The 24,287-nt window shown below is 36.5% G+C and overlaps 8 protein-coding genes across 8 annotated transcripts; 3 read left to right on the forward strand and 5 right to left on the reverse strand.

Moving 5' to 3' along the window:
* Positions 1 to 53: 53 nt before the first annotated feature.
* Positions 54 to 2,931, reverse strand: DOT4 (ubiquitin-specific protease). The gene has a single exon (XM_020223303.1). The coding sequence runs from the start codon at positions 2,443 to 2,445 to the stop codon at positions 187 to 189; it is 2,259 nt and encodes a 752-aa protein (XP_020075123.1). The 5' UTR covers positions 2,446 to 2,931; the 3' UTR covers positions 54 to 186.
* Positions 2,932 to 4,139: 1,208 nt separating this feature from the next.
* JAB1 (COP9 signalosome catalytic subunit) lies at positions 4,140 to 4,781 on the reverse strand (the record flags this gene model as incomplete). The annotated part of the gene is made up of 1 exon (XM_020218056.1): positions 4,140 to 4,781. A coding segment is annotated over one exon (642 nt), but the record flags the coding sequence as incomplete, so codon positions are not given.
* A 444-nt stretch (positions 4,782 to 5,225) lies between these two features.
* On the reverse strand, positions 5,226 to 7,652 carry HYPBUDRAFT_153587 (uncharacterized protein). The gene has a single exon (XM_020221625.1). It carries the CDS (start codon positions 7,363 to 7,365, stop codon positions 5,320 to 5,322), a length of 2,046 nt encoding a protein of 681 aa, XP_020075125.1. The 5' UTR covers positions 7,366 to 7,652; the 3' UTR covers positions 5,226 to 5,319.
* Positions 7,653 to 7,813: 161 nt separating this feature from the next.
* HYPBUDRAFT_153588 (uncharacterized protein) lies at positions 7,814 to 8,861 on the forward strand. The gene has a single exon (XM_020221626.1). It carries the CDS (start codon positions 7,835 to 7,837, stop codon positions 8,810 to 8,812), a length of 978 nt encoding a protein of 325 aa, XP_020075126.1. The 5' UTR covers positions 7,814 to 7,834; the 3' UTR covers positions 8,813 to 8,861.
* Positions 8,862 to 11,405: 2,544 nt separating this feature from the next.
* On the forward strand, positions 11,406 to 12,848 carry HYPBUDRAFT_221912 (uncharacterized protein). The gene is made up of 2 exons (XM_020223103.1): positions 11,406 to 12,472; positions 12,625 to 12,848. The coding sequence occupies exons 1-2, from the start codon at positions 11,639 to 11,641 to the stop codon at positions 12,634 to 12,636; spliced, it is 846 nt and encodes a 281-aa protein (XP_020075127.1). The 5' UTR covers positions 11,406 to 11,638; the 3' UTR covers positions 12,637 to 12,848.
* HYPBUDRAFT_153589 (uncharacterized protein) lies at positions 12,623 to 13,331 on the forward strand. Its single transcript, XM_020221627.1, has one exon. The coding sequence runs from the start codon at positions 12,716 to 12,718 to the stop codon at positions 12,992 to 12,994; it is 279 nt and encodes a 92-aa protein (XP_020075128.1). The 5' UTR covers positions 12,623 to 12,715; the 3' UTR covers positions 12,995 to 13,331.
* Positions 13,332 to 13,450: 119 nt separating this feature from the next.
* GCN1 (Gcn1p) lies at positions 13,451 to 21,655 on the reverse strand (the record flags this gene model as incomplete). Its single annotated transcript, XM_020218856.1, has 1 exon — positions 13,451 to 21,655. The coding sequence occupies one exon, from the start codon at positions 21,653 to 21,655 to the stop codon at positions 13,451 to 13,453; it is 8,205 nt and encodes a 2,734-aa protein (XP_020075129.1).
* A 515-nt stretch (positions 21,656 to 22,170) lies between these two features.
* On the reverse strand, positions 22,171 to 23,453 carry ZSF1 (Zsf1p; the record flags this gene model as incomplete). The annotated part of the gene is made up of 2 exons (XM_020223655.1): positions 22,171 to 22,906; positions 23,437 to 23,453. The coding sequence occupies 2 exons, from the start codon at positions 23,451 to 23,453 to the stop codon at positions 22,171 to 22,173; spliced, it is 753 nt and encodes a 250-aa protein (XP_020075130.1).
* Positions 23,454 to 24,287: the final 834 nt, after the last annotated feature.

Here is a 24,287-nt window from a genome sequence, read left to right on the forward strand (position 1 = left end):
AATTTTGCTTTTGCTTTGCTTTTTGGTTTTTTCTTTCTCTATCGGTTACTCTCACTTGGTTACTCTCTATTGGTTCATGGCTATCTCATCTTTTTTGGTCTTTTTATATATATAATTCTCTACTACTCTGTTTAGTCTATTTTTATTATCATTTATTAATATACACCTGAAATTATTACATATCTATTACAATTTTCTCTTTTTGGTTTTAGGTGGACCTTGAGTATCACCATTTCTCTTTTGAGTTGTCTTTGGTGTTAATTTGGTGTAAAGTAAAAAATATGCAGATGGATCACTTAATGCTTGTCTTTCATTAAGTCTATTAATATATTCATCATCATATCTATCCCAATTACCATCTGGTTGTAAACAATGAGCAACGTAATGTCCACTACTAATTGATCTTCCTTCATGAACAATCACTGATAATAATTGATAACGTGATGGTTCTGCTTTGTTAGTGGTGAAATCAGTTAAATCCAAATATTTTGGATATGAGACTGATTGCTTAACTTTTGAAGATGAATTCCCATTAAATTTAAATCTTTTCAAATGTATTATAAGGGTTTCTGGTGATCTATCAATAGTGGATTTTTTAGTGGCAACACTTCTATTTGAACATTTTTCACAAAAGTATCCTGAACTCTTATCTTTACGATCAAGTTTTATCATTTCAGTTGAAAAAAATTCTTTAATTGATTTTTCAATTGAATATCTATTATTAATTGATAATTCAGTTTCTTGTTGTTTAGAGGATTTACCATCAGCTTGTTCATTATTTGTTGGATTTGATTTTTTCTTTTTATTTAATCCTAATGATAAATCATAAAATTCTTGTTTAGTAATACTTTCATGATTACAATTTTGACATGTAACTGATTGATTTAAAAGACCCCCGAAAATATCATAAATAATGGATTGATTTAATTTTACTCCCTTGGGAGTGGAATCTTCTTGTAATCTTGACATTAATGACATGAAATATTCATGAGAATCTTCTTGGTTCCATTCACTCATCATACAATTAATATCTTCCAATCTTTGAATGATTTTTTTAGGATTGATATATTTTGGATGTTTGATTTTTTTCACTTGATGATCTTTATTATTAGATTCAACCCCCCACATACGTTGAGATAATTCAGATAATACATGTGTAACTGATCTAGGTTTTAATACTTTATCGTATTTACCTCGACTAACATCATTAAGATAATGTTGTACAGCAGGTACATGTAAGATGGCTTGGATTGCTGAATTCATATAACAAGTGACTCCATGATTTAATAAACCAACTGGTTTCTTGTTAAGTAAAGGTTTATTCCAATTTTTCAAAATACGATTAGAATTATTCAGACCACGATCTTGGGGGTTTTCATTAATTCGATAAAATTCTTCTAATGGTGGTGATGGTTGTTTTTCATAAACAGATTCTTGAGACTTTGTTGGTTTAACTTCTTCAGCAACTTGTTTGTTCTGGTTCTCAGCATTGGTTGGTTCATTGGCATCTTCTGGAGAAGTTGGTGGTGTGGCATTAGTAGACGATGGTTTAGCCGGCGAAGATTGCTTAGACACTTCTTCCTCATCTTTCTCTTCAGCATCTTCCTCATCGTCATCAGCATCGTCTTGATCATTAGCATCAAACGCATCCTTGATAAGATCCTCTTTGAGTTTTTCGAGATCATCGTCTTCTGCCGAAGGAGAATCAGCATTGGATTCTGAATCTGATTCTGATCCCTCTGACTCGTCCTTCTCATCTGCGCTACCAAAATCAGAGTCATCGTCATCTCGATCATTATTTTCATTAGATGAGCTTATACTAACGCTGGATTCGCTTTTAAAATCAGCAAATGGGAGTGAGTCAGTAGATGCGTTATTGGATGATGCAGAAAGAAGAGTTTGGTTATCACCACTAGGATACTCAGATGCAGACTCGTACTGTGATTCCGATTCCGATGCAGATGGAGAAACTCCCCCAGTTGGAGTATTGGGCTCAATAAGATGAGAATGCTTTGCACCATGGATCAATTCGGAGTTATCGTCATTTAGATCTTCACCCAAATCTTCGTCTGAATCAAGCAAGCGAACATCGGTGGATTGTTGTTTGTTTAACTTTTTATCTTTCTTCAATTTTTTCTTTTCAGCCTTTGTTAAATATTTCTTACCGGTGTACGCAGCCACGGCTTCGGCCATTGATTTAGGTCTTCTCATTGAGTCCTGTGATTCTTGGGATACTTGCTTCGATTCGGAATCGGGGCCAATGTCTGAATTCGGTTTGGAGTCGGCCTTTCTCGTGCTCTTAGATGTCTTTCCTAAAACTATATAACTTGAAGGCCTTGAAGTTTCGGTTTCTCGGTCGGTTTTTTTGGCAGGGACAAATGTTAGGGGATTGGCGAGAATTCTATCGATAAGAGGGTTTATAGTATCTGGAACTGAAGTGCTCATCCCAAGTATTATTCAAGCCTTTGGATCCGGTCGATCAGTTCAAATCAATCGTCGAAGTGCTTTATGAAAACAAAAAAAAAAAAAAATTGAGTATACTTGATAGAATCAGCAAAATGCTTGTAGCTTGACGTATATAAACGGAACAGTATAGTCTAAAAGGTACTCAAGTAACACCTACCCTATGTCTTCTTAATCTTGGATGCAAAACCGATCTAGAGACTAGCAGTTGCTTACTAAAGTTTATCACAAGGTCTTGCGTTGGTAAAGGATTCTTTTTTTTTTTCCTATTGATGCCCTCCCTCTGATTTTTTTTTTTCGGGATTTTTTCTATTGTATTTGCATTTTTATTTTGCTATTCTTATACGTTTTTACTGCTACTTCTACACATATCCGTTTAGAGCACTACGCGACCCTCGCAAAGACTCTTACATCCATATAAATCGTAGACACCCTTTTAAAATAGAGAATTCCCAGTTAGACGAACAGAATCGAGCTGACGAGGTTTGCAGTTTAACGATGAGAAGAACCAAAAAAAAAAAAAAAAAAAAAAAGAAAAAGAAAAAGAAAAAGAAAAAGAATAAGAAAAAACGACAAAAACGCGTAGACAAAGACAAATGATGACATAAGCATGCGACTATATTTTGCAACCCTTTTTAGGGACTGAAAATTCTTTGCTGGGTTCTGATCTTTATATACTCACTTAATTCCAGCTCTGCTAGCTTTAGGGCGTTTTGCTCGATATCGCTAAGCCCTTTATAGCTTGCTGGTTTGAGCTTGGTGTTGGCGGCATACTTGGGTTTTTCCCCTAATGGGTAGACTGCTCCTAGGGCATCACGAGGTTTTGAATCCGATTTACTGGATACACTGGAACGCTTAGAGGATAAGGTGCCGGAGGCCAAGGAGCTGTTTGATTCAAAGGCAGGCTCGCTCTCATTGTATATCCTGATGGCCTTCTTCCTATTAGCATAAACCAATTTTTTATGTTTGTCAAACTGGTCCAGTTTATCAAAGCTTTTAAGATCAGTTTCAGAAACGGTTTTATCGGGGTCTTCTTCAAGAAGATCGTTTGCTTTTTCGATATTAAACGTTGGTGTGCTGGGACTGAAGGTCGAGGTGGATCCTGTGTTGGATACCGGGGTGGCGGCCCTGATTCCGTCGGCTTCGCTAGTGGATGGTGCGCTGTAAACTCTCTTGCGGTTATTCTTCGAGTTGGTATAGTCAACGTCCATGTTAGCATCTTCGTCTTCCTCTGGGATCCTGATTTGTTTCCTAGATGGTGGCCTCGAGCTTTCTATTGACATGGCGTCGTCTCCATCAATATCTAACAAGCCTGGCTTTCCATCGCCGTCTCCACATTCGCTGCGACTGTCTTCACTATCATCCACATCCTCATCATCAGTTTCATTGATTTCCATTAGACCAGATCGTTTCTGTCCCGAATAGGTATCTGCCACATTGGAATTAACACCTTCATTCTTAGAAAGTAACCTCTCATCCAATAGTTTACTGGCCATTATAGGCTCGAAATCTTTCAAGAATTTGTACGATAAGCGTTTATCCCATTTACCTGATGGAGTAATCTCGTGGCCCCGTAATGATTCAATTATTTCGAGAATTTTATACTTAACTTCCTTGATTGCCTCGTTTTGGTAATTTATACTCTCAACCAAATCATTCATCCATCCTTCGCTTCTGATAATATTTAATACTGCTTCGTCTTGCAGACTCTTGAAGATTTCAATATCTAACGAATAGTACCTACTGGCATGTATCCCAAAATCTCCTTGTTTCAGCTTCTTGACTTTATTTATCTTTGCTTTATTAGCAGGTCCTTTTTCTTCTTGTTTATTCATTTTACTCTTATAATTATCGGGGTATGTTCTAAAAGCACCAATTTCAACTTTCCCTTGGCTCAAAGTTCTAATTGGATCAATAACAATTGCTAAATATGGATCCTGAAAATCTTGATTTAGTTTTTGAGTAGCGACATCAATACCACTTAGCCAGCACCCGTATCCAGGGTGTGAATGATACCATCCAACAATGTTTTCTTCTCTCCCTTCTGTCTTTAATGACGTAAGAAATTGCACCATATATTCGTAAGCTTCAGCTTGTGCATTGACCCTTGTTTCGGTCCCTTCCACAGGTAATCCATATACATCCATTACAATCATCGATCCTTCTATTATTTTACCTGTAAGCATCCCCATAATTTCAATTGACCCTCCTGACTGGGCATGTATAGTCATCTTCATTAGCGCTAAAGCACTGATATAAACCTTTTTGAAATATTCAGCATTGGTTTTCCATGGACGGGTGTTCATTATCATGTCATTATTTTTGCAACTATGTAAGAAATTTGATGGGCTTGGGTCCCCTGATGTGCTCCTCGTATCAAAATTGGCATTAACTAGGGCTGCCGGATCCAGGATCTGAATTCTGCGTAGATCCTGTAAATTGACCAGCTCTTGGATCACTTTATGATCATTTCGGCTTTCAATTGTCTCTTTGAGAGTATGAAGACATTTATGTGAAGTCATAGCGTTATGGTAACTCAATTAATGGGGTTTTGGTGGCGTTTCGTTTCAATCTTAAGCATTTGATTTTTTTGTTTCAATTTTTTTTTCTCAGATAAAAACTACAGTACAAAAATAAAGGAACATTTTATAAAGCTCTATGAAAAAGGGTAGAAACTAAAAACCGAAACAAAAAGAGATAATGAATACGAAGAATTCAAAATTTAAACCATTAAACAATACTTAAAGATAATAACATATAGAGCAGTAGTAGACTATATGGATGAATCATAAATCATAAATCATAAATCATAAATCATAAATCATAAATCATAAATCATAGATCATAAATCATAAATCATAAATACTCATCGTTATGAGTTGGGTAATAAAGTGGGTATTGATAGCTTTTAGTATTGCGATTATATGAGTAGGGACCGTAAGGTCCACTATTCTTATCGGTGTATCCACCATTTCCGACACCATAGCCATAATAGTTGGGTGGAACATAATAGTAATACGGAATATCAGTATTATTATATTTTGTGGTTTTTTCACTCGAAGCCTCAGAAGCTTGGATTGTAGGATCCGCTTGTGACATACCCAAAGGTTCCGATCTGTCACTGAAAGTGTTAGTAGAAGGTGAGGATCCACTTTTCAAGAAATGACGAGATTCTGACTGCATAGTTTCTGGAGGAGTAGGAGACTCATGCTTGGATAATCGATTTTCAACTTTGGAAACACTATTCCCAATATCATTGAAAATATTATATGACTTTCTATTATCATGTTCTAATCCAAAAAAATCCTTCTTGGAATAAGATGCTTGATCTTTACCTTTTTCTTTAATATTACCATTACGTTTGTAATCGAAAAGGCCATCAGAAGCTCTCAACGGTTTCTTGGGACTATTCTCATGAAAGATCTTGTAAGATTTTGGTGAGCCATATCCACTGAATTTAGATTGACCATTGGTAGAAACCACATCATTAATGTTAGATTTTGTTTTAAAAGATGTATGATGCAGTTGACGCTGATATGGGTGCTTAGAATGGCTTTGATTTTGGCGTTGATGATTCTGGCGATGCTGTGGTGGTTGATACAAATAATGAGATTTTGTTGGATTTTCAAAAAGTAAACTTTTAGGTTTATTATTAGAGTTTATTCTTTTCATAAGATTGATTGGAGGAGGTGCATGAGCAAAACCCAATTGAGGAGTTGAATTTGGTTTAATTTTAGAATGATGAACTTCACGGTATTGAACATGCATTGTTTTGTCCTTTAACATTGAATGATTCTCTCTTTCAACAGCACTAGCAGCAGCAGATTCATCATCATAGGTAATGAAGGCAAAAGTATTATTTTCTTTTCTAATAATGGAAAGATCTTTGATATTTCCATGAATTTCAAATCGATCAGTTAATTCTTCCTTGGTGATATTTGAATTTAATTGACCAATGAAAATTGAAAATCTATCAAACCCGTAAGACTTTGATTGGGAACCGGATTCATTTTTAGGATTAAAGTGATGCAGCACTCCATAGTGCCCTTCATCAAGATTTTGTGCCCATTCAACTTCAAGATCACTCTTTTCAGTTAAATTAGCATATGCTCTAATTGCATCATCTCTATAGGTAAACTTGACAAACCAGTTTTTAAAAGTTTCTTCAGGATTCGAAGTAATTTGTACCAAACCATCAGAATCACTGGGTTTAATATCATCAAATTCACCAAAAATTGATAAGTATTCTTTTAAACCATTTTCAGAAAGTTTCGAGCTAGAAGAAATAAAGAGGGTTCTATTTACTTTGGCAGCTTCACATCTAAGTCTTCTTCCACTCGACAATGAATCCTGACCCAATTTAATTGCTCTTTTGCAGTCATTATCATTTGTATATTGCACAAAAGCATAAGGACGATTTGAAGTATCACGAAGAACCTTAACTGTAGACAAATCCCCCCATTTTTCAAAATGTTTGGTTACTGATATGCATAACTCATCATCAGTTAACGTTGAACAAAGACTCGCAACGAAAACACAAGCTGATGGCTTACCTCTAACATTTTTAATTGGTGCTTGATTTTCTTTATCCATACTTGCCTCATTATCCGATTCATCACTCATTGTTTGACTAATTTTAAGCAGCATCATAGAAGGAACTATTGTTGACTTATTAGAGTCAGCTTCTTCAACCTGTTGGAAATCACCCACATGAATAGGAATAGATTTCTTGTCGTCAGAAATAGCTTCTTCTGTGATATCTGGAAGTGACTCCGAAGAGCTAGCACCCCCCACCGAAGATGGAAGATTGTAAGTTTCGTCGCCGGCGGCGCTTTCTTCCTTACATTTAGAATCAATCACCTTTGATCTGGCTTTAATCTTTTTCAAAGAGGAGGGTTTCATGTTGAAGATTGGGGCGATTAAAAATCTGATTGTAAGACTGAGAATAACAGACCCACACAAATTGTTGCAACTTGCGAAATATAATCAGGGGTGTTAAGCGCGGTCAATAAGATTAGAGATGTTGTTAGATAGTGACTCACTTTGTTCAAAGAAGACAGCGGACAACAAAGAAGAAGCAGAAAGAAGTACAAGTAACACTCTGTTTGAAGTAGGAAAAGTGGGATTTGAAAGAGAAAACGACGTATAGTTTTCAACCTTTTTTTTTTTTTACAACTTTTGAAATCCACAAATGGAAATCTTTTTTCTTTTTCTCTTGTTTGTTGGAGGTATGGGTCTCTTTGAATTGTTGCAAAATTTAGCTTCACCATACAACGCCCTATATACTGAGTAGCCGCTTGGATATAAATTGAAGGGGATACGATCATATTTTGATTTGATTCTATTTCTTGTAGCTTTATTAAAACCCAGAATGTCTACTTCATCCAAAAATCGTATTTTTCAAGTTGTTATTAGCATAGCCGTGCTTATTCTTGCTGCTATTCTTATTAAAGATAAGTCAACCCTTTCTGGAATTGTAAGCGATGTGAATGATCTTCTTTCAGGGAACTCGACTGAATCAGCAGGGGAGTTGATTGGAGAGTTAGTTGGAGATTTACTTAATCAGACTGAGATTGGCGAATTAGAATCGAAACTTGGCCTGGGTTCCAAGCAAAGCACTGGGTTAAATTTGGATACTGTTGTTAAGCCCATTGCAGTTTCCTTAGCTAGCGGCTCATTTACTACCTCTGGTAATCTGATTCTTTCTTTGGTGTATAAATTCATCAAGAATAGGGCCACTAAGCCAACGCTTGCAAGCGTTAGGAGTGGTTCCGGAGCCTTGAGAAGTTTGGGTATTTCTAAATCCCAAGAAGGGTACCTCGGGTCGTTGGTGAGTTCTGAGTTTAGTGGAGTTATTCTCTGGTTTGTTTCGTTTATTTATCAAGTTACCGAATCTGGTTCAATGAACTGTGATAGCTTAGAGGATTTGCTTGTTCATTATAATTTGACTGGAAATGGTGTGAACGAGCAAATTTTGAATAACTTTTATGGAATTGGAACCATTGCTAATTCAACATTGAGCAGGAGCTCCTTCAATTCAACTACCCTTCAGAAACAACTGGAGCTAGCCATGAAGTTGTCTGGTAATTGCAAAACCAAGAAAGCTTCCATTGGGTTGGCGTCGCTTGGTTTGGTAACTTATTTGTTGTCGTCTTCGATGCTAGGAGTTTCTGGTTATAAGTTGTACTCTGCATATAAAGGTTTGAAACAAGGTGATAATGATTCCTCAGATGGAGACGAAGCAAATACTCTGGTATTGGTAGAATTTAACGATGCTTTCTTATTTCCAAGTATTCACCAACAAAAAGCAGATGAGGGATCCGAAGATGGGAACAAGGAATCTGTTTAAATTAGCGATTCATTTATATTACCAGTTTCTATAGAGAAGCTATGTAAAGATAAATATATATTTAAAAAAAAAAGCCTGAATCAGACAAAGACAAAGCCAAAACATAACAACCAGATCGAAAAGCGCCAATTCGATCTCAATCTCATAGCCCTGTTTTCATGATCCACATTATAATTTGCTGTATCTAATTGTGGAATGGAACTGGTCGACGAAGGAGCCAACAGAGAAGATGTAGAGGAAAAAGAAGCCGGTGCCTTTGGGGAAGAAGATGAAGAGACTTGTAGAATTGATATTGAAACCAGTGGAGTTGCAAGAACAGTTTCAGTTGTTGGAATACAGCCAATCGGGTAGGCCGTGAGCGTTGAAGATTCCAATTTTGTACTTGTTACGACTTTGGTCGATTTGAGTAAGCTCACTTCAGTCTTAGTAATAGTAGCTTCACTGGAGATTGTGGAGCAAGGAATGCTTGAGATGTAGAAGTAAGTATTCCATTGAGTGAAGGACCAAGTCAAAGCGAATGAAGAGACTGTTGTAGAACTGGTGAGCAAAGTTGGTGAGGACGAGGTGGAAGTTGAGTTTGAAGGAGTGCAGCTTGAAACTTGAGGTCTGGCAGAGATGACAGGGCTGCTTGGAATGGTCGAAACCTTCATTGAAGAAGATGACGAGATTGAAAAACCAACATTGGAAGTTGTGTAAGCTGGGGAAGTTTTATAAACTGGAGAAGTTGTATAAACTAGAGAAGTTGTATAAACTGGAGAAGTTGTATAAACTGGAGAAGTTGTATAAGCTGGAGAAAGTGTGGAAGTGGGTGAAGGTACTGGTTTGGTCAAGGTATTGCAGTCGACCACGGTAGTTACGACAGTCGTTATTAGCACGACGTTTCCGTTGGAAAGAGTAGTATGATGGACGGTAGTAGAGACGAGAGTGGAAGAGGAATCAGAAGCAGATCCAGGGGCAATTTCAGTTTCAGTTGCAGTTGCAGTTGTATCTGTTACAGTATCAGTTGCAGTAGCAGCCACTGTGTCAATAGCAGTAGCAGTATCAGTAATCACAGTGGTGGCAGTATTAGTGAAAATTGAAGTAGCAGTATCAGGGGTATCAGCAGTGGTATTGGGAACAGTAACCACCCCGGTGCCAGTAGTATTGGCAGTTGTATCATTATTATCAGTAGCAGTAGCAGTAGCAGTATCAGTGGTATCAGTAATCACAGCTGTGCCAGTTGTATCATTATTACCAGTAGCAGTAGCAGTAGCAGTATCAGCAGAAGTATCAGTAGCAGTATCAGCAGAAGTATCAGTAGCAGTATCAGCAGAAGTATCAGTAGCAGTATCAGCAGAAGTATCAGTAGCCGTATCAGCAGAAGTATCAGTGGCAGTACCAGTGGCAGTACCAGTGGCAGTACCAGTAAAGGTCAAGGTACCCTGCAAGGAGCTTGCTGTGGTGATCAAACTACATCCATCACAGTCCCAGTCCGGGTTAGGCTAAACGTTAGTATCCATCCATATCAAACAGTTGGCTCACGTACTCTTTGAGTATAGGCTGCCTCGACAGCCACCAAGGCTAAAAAGATTAATTTCATGTAGAGAATATTATCGCTGAATGAATAGTAGATATAAAACGGAGATACAAGTGTCAATATATATAAATATATACAAGTATCAATATATAAATGTGATAGATAATCACCACTTGGTTTTGCAGCAATCAACACACCCGCACACCACGCACGTGACCGCCAACTCCCCGAGCTTGTTCCCAGGGCGTACCCGGTTTTCACCTGCCGAACGTCGTTTCTTTTTCCTTTTGTCGTTTTGTCCAATTGTTTTTCCCTTTTACGGGGGAAACTGCCAGGGCGCCAGGGAAAACACCCGTGCCGCCAGCCCCCCGGGCTGGGCCTGGGGCCTTCTCCCCACCAACACCAACCAGTGCCTGGTTCTCGAACGAGATGTGTTTAGTAACCTTTCAGATACTCCTGGCAGCCTTAGTAAGTGGGTCTTATCAACAGTGCCCTACCGTTTGAGGCATACACACCCGACACCGTACAATGTAACAATGTAATTCGAATTATCTGAATTTTAATAACAATCAACAGAATTCAAATGGTAATTTAATAATAACAAAAAGGTGGGAATTTGGGTTTAACCCCGGGATCCCCCATAGTGGTTCATAGTAGCCATTTTATTCAATCGGATTACAGTAAACCATTGGTGAGTTGTGGAGAGATGCTCAACGAATATCCCCACTTAATGGCCTTGCCAGTGTCAGGTGTCTTTACCGGTTTGTGTTGAGATGATTTAATCAACTGATTACAAGTTTCCTGTCTACCTCTACTGTTTACTGTCTGCTTCTACTGTCGACGGTGGACCGGCCACTGTCTCGTGCACGTAGTATACGTAGTTTCCCAAGACTGGCAGGGAGCCGTAGCCAATGTAAATCCTGGTATTGTCCACCGTATAGTGCTATAGTGTAATCTTCTCCTCAAAACCACAGAAAAATTTTTCTCCATAAAAAGCGAAAAGCGAAGCAGAACCAAGTCAGATCTTACAAAAAGCACTTAAAAAAAAGCACTTAAGAAAAGCACTTAAAAAAGTACTTACAAAAAAAAAAAAAAAAAAAAAAAAAAAATTTGATTCTCTCTTTTAAAGCAATTTGATATCGCCATTTTAACGGATATATATTCACTTAACTTCTTTATCTATTCTCTAGTTTAGTACTTGAACCATTTGCAAGAGCATTATTCAAACGTTTATTAAGCTTTTTTTTCTTTGATAGAGAGAAATATAGAACCCCACACTCATACAAGATTCTAAGATATAGCAGGATAAAATGTCATTAAAACAAGAAGTTCCTCGTGACCCAGAACTACATGACTCGTCCGGTAGGGATGCCCCGGTAGTTGTTGATAAAAAGGATCCAACCAGTAGGCCATATAAGTGTCCCATGTGTGATAAGGCCTTTCATCGTTTAGAACACCAAACCAGACATATTCGAACTCATACCGGGGAAAAACCTCATAGTTGCACTTTCCCAGGATGTTTTAAGAAGTTTAGTCGGAGTGACGAATTAACGAGACATTCCAGGATTCATACCAACCCAAACTCAAGAAGAAATAAGAACCTCTCCAAAGCAGCAGCTGCAGCCATGAACACTAATGATAAACCATCATCGTCATCAACAACGTCAAAGAAAACAACGAAACTCACCACCATTCCGTCGCCGGATCTGTCGTCATCGTCCTCGTCATCAAGCTCTTCATCCAGCTCCAATATCAAGGCTGTTAAATCATCAAAACAAGTTAAAAAACTGCCTTCGCCAAAGATGGATGAAGTTTCCCCCAAACCACATGCTACTTTTAGTTTCCATCCAATCAAAACTCCACCAAATGAAAGACCTCCTTTATTGAAAAAGTTATCCAGTACTATGAATATTGATATGTTGGCAAGCGCAGCGCTGGAAGAATTAAAGATTATGGAATCAAATAATTCGAGATCATTGCCTTCATTAACTGATTATTTTGGTAAAACTTCCAAACCTTTAGCATTACCCAAAAATTCTTCCAAGAACAATCTTCAATATTTATCAAATGTGGCGGTTAATAATAGTAAAAGTTATACTACTTTGAATACTACAATGAGAAACAACTTCCCTTCATTACAAAGAATGACTCCAATGAATAATTCATCTAATTCATTAGAATCATCTAAAAATTTACATTATCTTAATGAAGATTCTGATTTAGATTACGTTAAATCAAAATTGAAAAAATCAAGACCAAATTCCCCATTATCGTCTTCAAATTCAAAAAATTTCACCATTCCAAATAGTCCAGTCATGAACTTAAGTACTAACACAACTCCCTTAATTAGTGCCAGCAACTCATTCACTAATTTATCAAATTTTTTCATGACTCCTGCAAGTAACCAGCAACAACAACACCATCAACATCCTCCTAGAAATACAAATACAACCCCTCCATCCTCCGTTAAAACCAATTCCCATCTACAAACTCCAAAACTATCGCCATCGTCAAATGGTGCCATTGAGCATCAAAATAAAAACTCTGACGCCTTACCCTCATTAAGAAGCTTAAAATTAGATTTACCAACTAATTTAAGTATGCCTAGTTTACCCGATGCTAATATTGGCTTAACCGATAAACAAAAGTCTAATCCCCATCATTAGCCTGCTATTTTGCTACTTTACTAATCTGGGGAATCGGTTAAAGCGGCCAGTTACCAGTCCCTTCACATGCCCTGTGATTTCAGTATATCCCCGGGGGTTTTCCCTCTATATATATTTCTCTGTACATTACCTACTCTTGTTCTGTTTGTTATTTACCCTCTATTTGCTTCTCTATTGCAACCTAATCTTCTTTCCCATGTATTAATCTTTCCTTCTCTACATAATATAATAGTTCTCATCGTATCTTTGGCTCATTTAGTGCGTAGCAGCGTTTCTTTTTTTGTTTGTTCTGTTTATTTCGCAGCTTGTAAAAGCCGAACGATGGACTAAAGGATGTAAGAGAAGCTTACATCTTTGCTATCTTTTGACATGTGCCATCGGATACCTGGATCGGAACTGCTTCTTGTTCGCCTACAATTGCTGTTAATCTAACCTTTTTATTACTATTTTTAAAAGCTAATGATTGTTCAAGTCAACTCCCCCAACGGCCCATACCTCTTGTTCGTCTTCAATACGGTCACTGAACAAGGTCTCGTCGTCACCACCGGCCTCGATACGTTCTCGTTCAACCGATGCTAATCTATTAGCAACTCTCTTGGTATAATCACCAATTGATCTGGGTTGAATGGCCCCACCAATAACCGTACTAATATTAGTGTTATCGCTGAAGTATTGATTAAAATCTTTCAGTTCAGTATCTTCAATTAAATTGAAAATTGCTAAGTAGGCTTTTTCAGCGGCTAATCTAATTGGAATAACCGCATCTCTTAAACACGTAAATACACTTGGTACAATCAAGGTCCAATTTGGTTTGATAAGTTTTTCGTATTGGTATCTTGCCAAAGTACGAATAACAACTAATGATAAACGACGAGTGTCACTTGAATTGGATTCGGGTTTGATCATGGTTATTGATAACTGTTTAATCAATTCAATTCTTAATTCTTCATCAATGGTATATTCAGGTTTCTTCTCGAGTTGTAAAAATAATTTACCAATTGCAATTGTAGCATTATCACTAATGTAATCAAATCTCGAATTACTTCCACTTATTATAAAATCAATGATTCCTTGTAATAAATCAGTTTGGAAAATATGTTGTGGAGAATCTTTCAAAAATGAATTGATTGATAAAATACTGAATTTCAATTTTTGAATATCTCCAGAATTGGCATTGATTAATACCTTATCATTCAAAATATTCTTAGCTTCATCACTAGATAAAATCTTCAGTAATGATCCAATTAATCTAGCGTATGAAACAGCAGTTTTTTCATCGGATACTTTGGTGATTTCTTCTTCAACTAAGGTCATAATTGAATTCTTAGAGGTTTCATTCATATTATTACCTGCTTTACTAACAACTTCTAACATACCTTTCAACATTGTCATTTTAACTCCTGAATCATCCGTGTTCTTAGCACCAGTTACTAATTCAGTAACTAATGAATCAACTCTTGGTTGGAATTCAATTAATACTCCTAATGCAATAACGGCTTTTTCTCTTAATGTTTCATTATTAGCATCACTTAAGGATCTAACAAAAGTTCTTTGTAATTGTGGAACAAATGGTCTTAAAAATTGTGGAATCTTCAATAACAAATTGGTTAAGGCAATTAAAATAGCAGCCTTAATATCACTACTAACTTTTTCACCAATAACACGAATTAATGGACCAGTGATAGTAGTAGCAAATGGTCTTAAATTAGCTGATGGGGTCTTATCAATAATATCAGCTATAGATAATGCTGATGCTTCACGTTGTTCATTATTACCATACATTAATCCATGTAAGAAAATCGGTAAAATACAATTTGGTCCCTTTGGAAGTTTGAAACCAGCTAATTCTTCTCCCTTAACACCAGTCAAAATTAATGCTTGTCTAGCAGGTTTAACCAATCTTTCTAATGACTCCTTACTTTGGTTTTTGACCAAGGCGGTTAAAGCATCAAAAGTACCTTGAACAACTCGTGGAGATTTATCACCTAATGATAAGATAAATTGTCCAATCATATCTTGGGTGTAAATAGAATAATCTAAAGTCGTATTACTAAAGAAATTTCCTAATCTTTCATAAACAATAGCTCTCTTAGCAGAATCTTCATGTTTAACCAATGATAATAATTGTTGCATCAATGGATTAACACCAGCATTGTCATCAATTGCTAATAAAATTTGATCAAATGAATCTTTAATTTGTTGTTGATATTCTTCAGATTCATTTCTAGCTTCAATTACTGCCAGGACCAATGTATTAATAATTGTACTCAAACGTCTGTATAATGCAGAACCAGCAACAGATGCTAATGAAGATAATGCCTTGGCTTTGAAAGCATCGATAGGTGGAGTTAACAAGGTTGGAATCAAAATCGGGAAAATGACTTCGGATTTGGTTGCCATAATATCTTGTAATGCAGATAAAGCATTTTCAGAAGTTTCACGAGATGAAGATTCTAACAAGTTTAATAAATGTGGTAAAATTTCATCAATGACAACCTTACCCAAGATTTCTTGTAATGCTTCGAACCCTTGTGCAGCAGCTTCTCTAACCCTTGGTGATGAATCAATAAGTGCATCACGAACAATACGAATAAATACATGGCTATATTCATTCATTGCATCATTAGAAGCGGATTTGATTAATTCAGTTAAAGCAATACAAATACCTTGTTTAGTATCACTATCACCAGTAACCAATGATTCTTCCAAAGTTGGCAATAATTGAGCCAATGCATTGGCACCAACTCTACGAACCATTTCACCTAATGTAGAAGCAGCAATAGTTCTATGAACTTCATCAGGAGATGCTAATCTACGAACAATAATAGTAGTCAAAGTAGGTAAGATCTCTTTAACAGTTCTAGGAGTATTAGCAACCAAGGCCTTCCAAATATCAACAGCTGCACTACGGACGATACCGGTAACATCTGAACGACAAACAAATAAGGCTGCCAAAACACGATCACGACGTTCTTGACCCAAAACTTCCAAGAGTGATTTGTTAACTTCACCAGAATATTCAGCTTGTTCTTCAACAAGTTCATTCTTACCAGAAATACCAGTAACTTGGAACAACAAATCACCAGTAAGTTCAACTGAGGAAAGACGAATACGGTAATTAGAATCGGATAATCCAGCTTCCAATTCTGGAAGTAACAAATCAACAGCCTTCTTGGCATAGTTCTTGACAATTAATCTACCAGCTCTCAACGAAGTATCACGAATTTCTTCATCGACATCCGCTAAACCAGCTAAAATAGGTGGAATGATCTTACTCAAATATGGAGAGAACTGGGTACCGAAACAAACTGGTAAAAACAATAAAAGTGGCATGAAACCAGCACGAATATAGGTACGAGAGTTGGTAGCGTTTGTCAAAATAACTGGTAATAATTCATCCAATTTACTAATACCAAGACCAGAGATGACTTCAGATAATGCTTGAGCAGAACCAAGACGATCACCAGATTTGTTTTCATCCTGTAAAGTATCTAATAAACGAGGAATCAAATCTGGGAATTGATCTTCACCTAATTTTTCAACCAAAGAACCCAAAGCTCTAGCAGCGGTAGATCTAGTAGCTGGAACTGGATCAACCATAGCAACTTCTAACTCTTGGACTAATTGAGACAAATATGGGCGTAAATCTTTAGCATCAACTAAAATCGCCATGTTACCAACAATTTGACATGCTTTTCTCTTGGTAGCTGCAGATCTATCTCTCATACCTCTATGAATAACGTGAATGATAAGGGCTAAGGAAGGACCATCAATGTAATGGACGAATTGAGTTTTAATCAATTTATCCAAAGCTTCATCGGTGTATTTAGTTGGGTCACCAATAGCATTGATTAAAGCAGGGACAATGGCTTGAATTTCTGGATTACGGATAACATCACCAAATCTCTTCAAAGCTTGATCCGCAGCTTTTCTAACTTCCTTATGGGTGTCATTCAAAACACCAACAATTTCAGGAACAATAGTAGACAAAGATGCTGATAATTGAGCTGGATCCAAATATGCCATTGAACCTAATAACTCAACGGAACCTTTTTTGGATCTCCATTGAATTTCATCTAAATTAGAAATGGCAAGAGGAATGAGTTTTTTCACACCGAAACTAGTGGTATTCTTCATAATCTGTCTTGCAGCAAAATCAGTAGCTTCTCTAACCTCCGGAACTGTATCACCCAAGGATTTCAAAATTATTGGTAAAACCTCAATGACATAAGGTTCGAAGAATTTACCTAAACTCAAAGATAAACATTCAAAGGCAAATGAAACACCTTCTCTTCTTCCTGGGTTTTTCTTATCATCTGCTGCATCGGTCAAAGTTCTGATGACATCGTAAGTAGATAATGACTTGATACCAGCACCTTTAACTAAACCTGCAATACCGTATGCACCACCACGTCTTATAGCCAAGGTTTTACCATTGAACAATTTTTCGAATAACTCATCGAAATGTTGTTCTAACCTGTCTGAGAAAGACTTTACTAAAGGAGCAATACATTCTGAAATAGCAAACTGAACATCTTCTGATGGGGTATTGAGAGTTTTCAATAATCTTTCAACAATGAGTTTTAATCTTTCATCAGCTGCATCTAAGTGGCGACCTAAAGCACCATATAAAATAATAACACATTCTCTAATTTTATCTTGTTTTTTAGTACCATCATCTTTTTCACCCAAACAAGTTTCGAAAATTGGAATTAAAGTTTCCATAAACTCTAAACCATGATCCTTGATAATTTCGACACCAGCGTCTTGTAACTCTTGACGAACTAAATCTTCCTTATCGCCTAATGCTTTTTCAGTGACCAAAAAGTCGAAAACGGTTTGGATGTTGGCTCCTTCAGTTAAATGAGGGGATAACAATTTCAAACAGAGAGCAACAGTTGATCTTTCTTCCCAAGGGTCTTTTTGATCAACCTTAGTTCTAATGGCTAAACCAAATTGATCTAATTTAGGAGCAGGTGGGTTCTCTTTCTGATGATAAAGGTCGATTAATTTATTCAAAAATGAGGTGTAAATATCAGGGTTTGATGAAGATAAAGAGCGGGCAGCAGATATTAATGCTTTTGCGATTGACAACCTCAAACCAGCATCATTATTACCAGCAAAAGACAACAATTGTTCTAATGCATCATCTGCAACCTTAAAGCTGTTGTCTTCCCAAATAGTAATTGCTAAATCAGCGCAATTAGTATCAGGATCATGAGCGGCAATCCAAATTTCATTCGAATATGATAAATCATTCGATAAATCAAATTCAGAATCGATACCTTCCAAGATGGCAGTTTTGATAAAAACATTACTGACAACCACATTGTCCAATAATAACTTCAAATCTTGTTCATTGATATTTACAGCGATATGTTGACACAAAGATAAGAAGCATTCCTTAGCTAATTTAGCTTTTGCAGGTAAATTCATGAGGTCAATCAAGACTTCCAAAATTTTAGTTCTTGGGATCGAATCATCTTCAAAAATCTCAGCATGAGCGGAAATAATTTCAATTGCTAACATGAGCTGTTCTTCTTCAGGATCTTCTTGAACAAACTCAGAAGTAACAGCCTGTTTAGTAGAATTTTTGATAGCAACTTTCTTACCATTATCCAAGACTTTGACAACCAAAGGTAATAAGTAAGACAAAGAAATGGAGTCCAAAGGTCTTTGGTCAGATAGTATTTTAATTCTGAATAAAATACGACTAATCAAATCCAAAATTGGTTCATCCAAATAATTTTCTGATAAACCTTTGAAATTGTTTAATCTAATAGTTGCAGACCCTACGAATGGTTTTAATAAACCGATTCTATCAGAAACTAAGTTAGATAATTTAAGATAGATATTCACCGGTAAACTGCCAAAGATTTCATTTGTTATGTCCAAATTCAATAATGATAAGGTATGCAAAATAGCAACTGGGAACCAAAATTTAACACCATTATCAACTTGAGTTGCACTTTGAGCTAAATCTTCAATGATAAGCCAAGCCCTATAGTAATGATTAATTGACGATTGAACGTTGGAACGAATTTCCTGTTCTTTAGCTAATTGTTCATTAACCAAGGTTTGTTCTTGTTTAGTTAATTTTTTAGGAATTGATTTCTTTTTGGCGTCTAATTCTTTTTTCAAGGATTCTTCCCATTTTCTAGTTTCATAATCTTTTGCATTCTTATCTTCTTGTTTCTTTTTACCATTTGCATTTTCAGCTAAAACATCCACCACTAATTCATTTTGATTTGCTCTCCAAATTTGAACACTTGTTGAATCTAAGTTATTTAAAGCATCAAGTTTCAAATCTTGACTGAGTAATGACGATAATTTAGGACCAACCAAGTCTGGGCGAATAAAACTTATAATGCTCATTGAACGTAAAGAAGCTTTATAAACGTCACCGTTGGTATTGGAAGAGTTTAAATTATGGTAAATTTCATCAATAAAAGAATCATAGTTTGATTCGACTAATTTACCGACGTCAACATTGGATCTTTGAGTTAAACCGATCCATTCTAATTTGATCGGAATCTGGGAATGATTTGAAGGGACCAATAATCTCGATAAGTTTTGTTCAATTATTTCTTCGAATTGATCATTGGTTTTAGTGGTGATGACGGAAAATATTGGTGATAAAAGTTTTAAATTATACTTGAACAAATCCTGATCGATTGAATTGGCATCAAGGTCACTCAAAACCTTATTAGTTGCATTAATAATAGCGTTACTTAAAATTTTTGGATTTTGGGTGAAACCACGTTTGATTAATTTCAAACTCAATAATCTTTGATCATATGGAATATTAGTCGATATATTAAAATATAACCAAGATAAACCGTAAGCAAGTTGGTCATCAGAGCTTAAAGATTCGATGTAATTCAAGCTAGTGACAAGACTCTTGGTACACCAACTGGATTCGAACTCGTTTAATTTTGTAATAACTTTTGGACTAACCAATATAGAAAATTTATCACCGGAGTCAATTAACGAATCAACGAAGACTTTTTTCGAATCAATTTCCAAAACATTTGCAAAGATTGGGGATAAAGCAATAGTGACATAAGAACAAACGATGCTTTTATTTGTGATTGTTGGTAAAGGAGATGCTTGAGCTTCATCTAAGGATTTCAACATCACTGGATGAATGCTTGATAAGAAATTGCCAAATCTTGAAGAAATTTGGGAATTGAAATCGAACAATTGGTTACCTAATTCCAAGAACCAAATTTTTCTTAATTGAGTTTTTTTGTCGGCCAATCCAGTTTTAATTTGATTTTCGAAACTTGAAACATCGGTGTCATTCCAAGCTTCATTATTGATGATATTTAAGAAATGAGTAATGAATGAGTTTACCAAACCAGTTAAAGAAGTTTCATTTTGATCTTTTGAAACGATTGGATTTAAATCTTTACAAATTTTCAAAGAAACGTCCAAATTTTTAGGTAAAAATTTCAATAAGTTAATAAGATCGAACTTAATATCAGAATTTGAAGTTGCTTTATAATTTTTCAAAATTTCATCAATCAATTTGTTAAAATTTTCCGAAGACATTGAAACAATTAAGGAATCGATAATCTTGATTAAAGTTTTGGAAGCATTCAATCTCACCAAAGGTTTCGAAGATTTAATACCGGAAAAAATATGATTCAATAATTTGGAGCCAATCAAGATATCACTCAAATTTACTTTTGATTGATTCAAGTTCTCAAATAGGGAAATGACAAGATTGGAGCCAAAAGTATAATCACTTGATCTCAAGATTGATTTTTCCAAAGCAGGTAATAATTTAATTGCGAAATCATCTTGGACTATGAAATTATGAATGAAGTATTGGTGGAAAATATCTAAAGATTGGGGAATTGGAGGAACTTTAGCAGTTAAAACATGTCCAGTATAATAATCAAGGATTTTCAATTTTGAATCGTTCAAATTTTCAAATAAATGATTATAAAAAGAAGGATGAATTGGTTGTAAATCTAAGATTGAACTTGATAAAACACCGGCAAAATTAAGTATAATTGATAAATTTGATTTATGAGGAGTTGAATTTAGTAAAGTACTTATATAGGTATCAATAAGATCATCGGAGGAGCTTGATAATGCAATTGAGATTGAAGCTTTAGTAGAAGCAATGGTAGAATCATAGACTCTCCTTATATGTTTTGAGAATTTAAAATTGGAACTGGTTGTAATTGTACTATTTAATAATAAACTTTGAGTTAAAATGAGTTGAGTTAAGATTTCATCATTAACTAAGTTCAATTGGAAACTGACGTTGTTCAATTTATTGATCCAGCTTAATAAGGTCAAATAATCCGTGATTGCTAAGGAAAATTGATTATTTAAACATAAAGTATTTAAATATTTAATGAAAATTTTCAAGTAATTTGAATCAAATTTTACATAGCTTTCCAACACTTGTAAAACCGCCAATCTTGAATCATGGTCGGAGTAATAATTATAAGTATTGAGTAATGTTTTAGCAATTACTCCCAAAATCTTATCATCATCATTGATAATTTGATTTGCAATCAATAAGTTTGATAAATTATTCAAAAAATTGATTCTTCTCTTGGTTAAAGATGAGTAAATGAATTGCTGGTAATTGTCCTTGATATAATCCCACGATAACCGGGTATCTTCATTTACATCACTCATCTTTAATGGGGGGGTTTGATAATGATAAACCTACAACTAGTTTCGATATATTAAAATTTTTCAGTAATAGAAAGCCGGGTGTGCGCAGTACAAAACCCACCACTAACTTTCCAATAGACAACGGTTACCCGGCCAAACACCACCAGTATATAAAGCACCTCGAGCCCACCGTATACTGAAAATTTTTTCCCTTTGGTTCCTTATCAACTATAACAGTCGATGAGGAACGACTATAGTTAATTCATCCATTACAGTAATTCTCGTAAGGGAAGACTCACTTAACGGTGGGCGCTGCGGAGAACATCACGGTCATCATATCACCACACAGTGTAGTGATGTTTATGATAATCTGAGGCTGCATAGTTGATCATGTAGAATGTAGTAGTACAATTGACGAGTAAATAACATAAACATCAAATTTTTGGGTGGGGGGAGAGCATTACTATAAACATCAGAATAAATATGAAAAATAAATAAGAGGAATAAATAAATAACAAGCACGTTTTATGAATGAGTTAATCGCCATGTTTGAAACAACATCTATTACCATAACGGCAACTACCGAATTTTGACCAGTTAGCACAAGGTTTTGACCTCCATTTAGGGGGTCTTTCCACTAATTTCAACTCGTTTTCGCCGTGAGCAAATTGGCATTTATTACCATAAGGACATAATCCCATTTTCATAAATGATGCACATAATTCAGTTTTATACAATTGAGTATTGACATGTTGCTGTTTTAACTTTGGACTTGTAGGAGGAATGGTTTTCTGTTGTTCAAAGTTGAAAATCTCTTCGTTAGAATGATCAGAAAAAGTAGGTTGGTAGTTATAATACTGAATTTGTTGGGGTGCTGTTTGGGGTGCTGCTTGAGGTGGTGGTATTGTAGGATTAGTATTGAACAATAAATTTTCTTCGGTTAATGCTGGCAAGACGTTTGAATCTAATAAATTATTTGGTAGTAACGATTTAGCGTACTCGATATGATTACCTTCTTGTTCTGACCAGACACTGTTACTTCTGAATTTAAAAGTATCGGACCCGGTCGATGTTGATGGGGATGGACCCAGCCATAAGTCAGGTAATAATTCACTTTGACCAAGGCCAAGACCCAAATCAGATGACAGCGATGTAGATGAGGATGTAATACTTAACCCTAATGGAGTATGATTCTGGTATTGGTTGTTCACCTTCTTATTGGTTTCAACTGGTAGAGTTGTTAATGGAACTTGATGATACGTAGTCATAGTCCTAGATAAATATGAGTATGGGGAAGTAAATAATAAAGTAAAAGTTTGGGATCCAGATAGATATATATATATAAATAATAAAAGTTCCTAACGTGAGGCTAAAAAACACAATGTATGGAGGGGATTGAAATTTTTCCACCAGAAAAAGCTGAGAAAAGCGAAGTATCGAAAAAGAAAAGACCAACCAACGACTGCTGCTGCAACAATGGCACTGTCAAGTGAATCCCAATAACTACTTGGGTCGGTTCTTCTTACAAATCCCTTTGCAAACGGGGTTGATTCTCATTAGCTGATTCCTCACCCTCCGTATGAAAAATTGTGGTGTGGTTGCCAGTGGTGCCATCGCTAAATGAGCAATGTATGGAAAAATTAAAAGACGAGACCGGAGATTACTGTTGATCAGATTTACTACTACCACAGTACCTCCACCGACCTTTGTATACACTTAATCTTTTACAGACATGTACATCGTTGAACATTTACCTGTTCATTTACCTGTTCATTTACCTGTTCATTTACCTGATCATTTACGTAGTCAGTTCAAGCATTTGCACTCACAACTCACCATTCACAGCACGGCTCGACTCACAACTCACAATTCACCCTCTGCAAGGGTCGTCTCCGAGTGACGGCTTCCGTGGGCTCAGAGATCACCAGCAGGCTCTCAGCACCCAAGCACTCGAGTACCAATCACTCTGGCCGTTTCCGGGGACCTTGTTGCTGGCCTGGCTTGTTATCTTTTCCATCAGTAAACCGACTTTCGGTCACAAACAATTGCCAATCACTCGCAGTACCGGGTGAAATGCGCACTGAGTCGTTGGTTGGGAATTTTCCGACAAACGGATATTTTGGCGGAGTCTTTGCAAAGTGAGGAGATTGGACCACTTGCGATTGCCGTTTTTGGAATGGGGAGAACTTTTGCCATCGAGTCGGTGTACGGATGCACGAAAACAAGATTTTTTGTGGTGTACGGGGGTGTTCCGATTTTCTTTTTTTTTGAGATGTACGGGGGTTTCTCGCGGTTTATTTATTTATCAACGCGTTGTAGTTGGCGGTAAATCCATCAACAAGGTGATGCCATGCCCATATCCAACAACTTGAAGGAGCACCTACGCCATCTCTCGCAAGAGCGGGCGCACGCGGTGGACTCGGGCTTGATCGCGATCATGAACCAGGCGAGCGACGTGGCGGCGCCGGTCCCCAGGACAGTACGACCATTGCAGAACTCAACCCAAATCAACATCCCGGCGGCTAATGATAAAGACCAGATTGATGACGATATAATAGATATAACGCCGGTGGTGGCGGCGCAGAACACCAGCACGCAGAACAGACCGCTGCAAATACCCAGTACCAAGAGACAGAGCACTTTGGATGATCGG

The sequence above is a fragment of the Hyphopichia burtonii genome, assembly GCF_001661395.1.
Source record: "Hyphopichia burtonii NRRL Y-1933 unplaced genomic scaffold HYPBUscaffold_6, whole genome shotgun sequence".
NCBI lineage: Eukaryota > Fungi > Ascomycota > Pichiomycetes > Serinales > Debaryomycetaceae > Hyphopichia > Hyphopichia burtonii.